We start from the raw sequence: 4,119 nt of genomic DNA on the forward strand, positions 1-4,119 counted from the left end.
AAGATAAGTTTTGCGATGCACGCATGTCAAGAGAGTATTTTGTAGAGCGGATTTCGTAGCAGTCAATTTCAGTTTTGGGAGGAGAAAGTTAGAAGTAAATAAAGCTGCTCGTGCATTGTGCATGCAGAGATAAGTTTTGCGATGCACGCATGTCAAGAGAGTATTTTGTAGAGTGGATTTCATAGCAGTCAATTTCAGTGTTGGGAGGAGAAAGTTAGAAGTAAATAAAGCTGCTCGTGCATTGTGCATGCATCATGCTGGGTAAAGCCTGAAATGAAGAACCTCCAGAGTAGAAAGCACATGTGTTTCTGCTTAATTTACCTTTTTCCCCAGAAAGCCACCAGGCATTATGACAGCTAACATCTTATCACTATTTGACCTTAGGTAATATGTATTTGAAGCACTGTTCTTTAATAGTATATTCAAATAAGTCTAGATAACCTGTTTTTAACTTTAAATGATTTACTGTATAAATTTGAGGTTTTGAAATGTTTTTCTTGCTCTTCTCTACTTATTTTCCTCTACAAAATTCCTGGACTTGTTTTGTTTATGTAATCTGTTAGCTTCCTGGATTAGGAAAGCTCTTCAAATGGTATCTGAACATAGAGCAGAGCTGCAGGGAGCCCCAGAGGACCCCATATAAGTGATGGTAGTGAGTATTTGCTCACTCAGACACACACACCAAGTTCAGAGCATCTTTTCACAGGCTGGCCAAGCCTTCACTGTCATAAAGCTGGTGTAGCAAGCCCACTTCTGTTTCTTTCATTGCATATCTGTGAGTTCAGTTCTATAAGCAGTGGAACTCATTATTTCCCAACAGAATTTAATGGAAAACTTTCTCATATTCTAAAGATGTGTCTGTTTACAGAAACATAAAACCACCACCTCATTGCCACAAGTAAGAATGCTGAGTCTCCAGATTATCATTTTCAAGTCGTTTTCATAGTAACTAACTACACTACTATAAAACTGAATTTATTTTTGAAGTCAGAGCATATAACATATCAACCTGTTGAAGTGTTTTCATTTGCTGTCTGCTATAGTTAATTATATAAAAAACATTTGATTCAAACATTGAATTGAAAATCCACATGCATGCATTTTAATTATGTTAACAATTCTGTACAAATAGCTTATTTAAATGCTAGGCCAAATGCAGTTGCAAAATATTAGATAGTGAAGAAAATAAAGCTTTATTCTGGCATAATATTGTGAGGTTTAAATTATAAGGTAACATACAGAATAACATGAAATCTAAACATTTCTCTTTAAAAATTTTGCCAATGACTTTTTGACTTGCTTATTTCTCAGACTGTAGATAATTGGATTTAGCACAGGGATGATTACCGTATAAAACAGAGAATCCATCATATCTTGACTATCCACTTGTGGAGATGCAGGGCGTACATACATGAAGAGCAGAGAGCCATAGTACAAAGACACAGACAAGAGATGGGCTCCACAGGTGGAGAAGGCCTTCTTTATGCCTTTGATAGATTTCTGCTTTAAGATTGAACAGAGAACAAGTGTGTAAGAAACTAGAATCGTTGAAATACTAAATACTTGAATTGAACCAGAGAGAATAAAAAGCATGAGATAATTTAGAGAAGGGTCAGTACAAGATATCTTTAACAGTGGCATAACATCACAATAAAAGTGTTGTATTATGTTGGAATTACAGAAGGTTAATCTGAATAAGAAGCTTTCATGAATTAAAACATGGATAAATCCACCTACAAATGACAAGACTAACAGACGTACACAGAGCCTGTTTGTCATAACCACTGGGTAGAGTAAAGGTTTGCATATGGCTACATAGCGGTCATAGGCCATCGCTGCCAAGAGAAAACACTCTGCAGTTGCACTGATTCCAAATGAAAAGAACTGTAGCATGCACTCAGTCAAAGAAATCAGTTTGCTTCTAGCAAAAAAGGTTACTAGTATCTTTGGTGTCACTGTGGATGACAACCAAGTATCCACAAGAGCTAAACTTCCAAGGAATAAATACATGGGGATGTGAAGGTGAGGGTCATTCCAGATGAGAGTGATCAGACCAAGGTTCCCCACAATGGTGATGAGATAAATCACCAAGAACATCAGGAACAGGGGGACTTTCCACTGTGGTTGGTGTGTGAGTCCTGTGAGAATAAACTCTGTCCATAAGGTTGTATTGTCCCTTTCCATATTCTCACTGGATGTTCCCTGGAATGAAAAACATTGATTGTCAGATGGTATTCACTAAGGTGTTGTGAAGTAAAATTCTGGGTAACAAGAACTGAAATAAAACCATGTCCTTATCAGCATGACCTTTTAATTTTATTCAATATGACTATAATACTTGGAAAAGTTTTATCAAGAATGAGCTTAAGTTCTTTATATTATTTTAGTATTTGAATGTACTAACAGATTGAAAGAAAACAAAAGGTCTTCTAAACATGTGGGAATTGTGTGGAGATCTGGTTTGATAGTAAAATTCTGTATCTAAATCATAGATTTAGTGTCAAAAGTAAAGAAGTTTTAAATGCCTGAATTATAATATGAATTGAACTGACTAGTCTTAGTCAACTGGATAACATTTACTGACTTGCAGTAAAAATTCAATAGGTGGTAGCTGGGGAAAATATTTAAAATTAATTATAAAGTAATTATACAATAGTGGAGGAAATAGTTTTCTGGGAGTCAAAACTGGAGTCACCAATGTTAGAAAATTCTTATCTTATCTGAGAATCATAAAGCAGATTATGTATCAGAATTATCTGTGATCATTTGTGACAAATGTAGAGTATGAAATATACCTATGGGAATTGACCCAGTAGAATAATAAAGGTCTAATTAACTTTAGCTACCCTGGTTATGTTAAATGCAAGTGAACTTATTAAAGTAAGTATGATAGAACTTTGAGAGTAATTCGGAGAACAAAGTGATAAATCTCAAAGAATTAATAATATAGACACTATTATGCAGGGACATAAGGCATGTGAACAAATATTCATTGAAAAAGAAAAAAATATGATTTAGCTATTTATAGGGCCTTTTTCAGTTGAGCTTGAGAACTTAGGCACACTAATCTACTGATCTTCATCTACCTGCAGGAGCCATGTATTTAATAGTGTTGGTCTACTAAGACTTAGCAATGATGATGATGTTGTGGATTGTCTTGCTCCCTTCCTTTCCTGCTGATTTTTTTTCTAGCTAATTTCTTTAGTTTCCACCAGGATTTGCATGTTAAAAGGAGTCTTTTTTCAACAGAATTATTACCTGTCTCAACTGGAAGACCATCTGGCTCCAAAGAGATTTAAAGGCAAGATAAAAAGATACTGAGCAGAATCAAAGTGGAGAGTCAAAGATCATGATCCTTAAGATACAATAGGCAATAGGAATGAAAAGCTTAAATACTGTTGACTATAGATCTTGAGTGTTGAAAATGGTGAATTTTTCAGTGGTTTTGATGAAAGTTTCCTGTATATGATAAATCTGATGTCAGAAAATAATGGAAAATCATGGGGGATATGGCAACACACATTAACCTAGAAATAATCAGAAAAAATTATCTGCAAATCTAAATCAGTTGTTTTTGTGCTGTCTAGTTCTGTTTTATTTTAGCAAAACATAAAATGAAGCAGATCGACTCCCGTAAAGGGATAATATATACAATCCCAGGCTTTCTAGATTTTAGGTACATTATAGAGGGACTATCTTCCTTTCCTGCAATCTCAAATATATCAAAAAATATATATTCTCAGAGAAAGTGAAGTACTTGACTCTAAGTGGGACATCTGTGTCACATTCTTTCCCCTCAAGGCTCAGGGATCACCTCTGAAGTGGCAGAAAGATTCCAAGAGACAGAAAGAATATAGTACTGCTGTGCAAGTGTTTTCTGGTCATGACAGGGACTTTGTACACATGAACTCACAAGGACTGTGGCTCATCTACAAGACCTACACAAGCTCAAGCCAGCCAAAATGCCAGTATTGATGGGGAAGGAATCACAGTGAACTACCCCTAGATGAGGAACCGTTGTCAAGTGGCTTTGAGGTCGGGAAAGCACATCATTTTCAGGTGCAGCCCAGATAGGCTGTCGATACTCCAGTTAATAAAGCTACACCCATGCATATACTA

General features: G+C 35.7%; 1 protein-coding gene across 1 annotated transcript; it reads right to left on the minus strand.

Moving 5' to 3' along the window:
* Positions 1–1,254: 1,254 nt before the first annotated feature.
* On the minus strand, positions 1,255–2,190 carry LOC103735096 (olfactory receptor 187-like). The gene has a single exon (XM_008834218.3). It carries the CDS (start codon positions 2,182–2,184, stop codon positions 1,255–1,257), a length of 930 nt encoding a protein of 309 aa, XP_008832440.1. The 5' UTR covers positions 2,185–2,190.
* Positions 2,191–4,119: the final 1,929 nt, after the last annotated feature.

This window comes from Nannospalax galili, unplaced genomic scaffold (assembly GCF_000622305.1).
Source record: "Nannospalax galili isolate Female #2095 unplaced genomic scaffold, S.galili_v1.0 scaffold177, whole genome shotgun sequence".
NCBI classification, from domain to species: Eukaryota; Metazoa; Chordata; class Mammalia; order Rodentia; family Spalacidae; genus Nannospalax; species Nannospalax galili.

Coding starts and splice junctions, on each gene's coding strand:
- LOC103735096 (XM_008834218.3), bottom strand. CDS start 2,184: ATGGAAAGGGACAATACAACCTTATGGACAGAGTTTATTCTCACAGGA.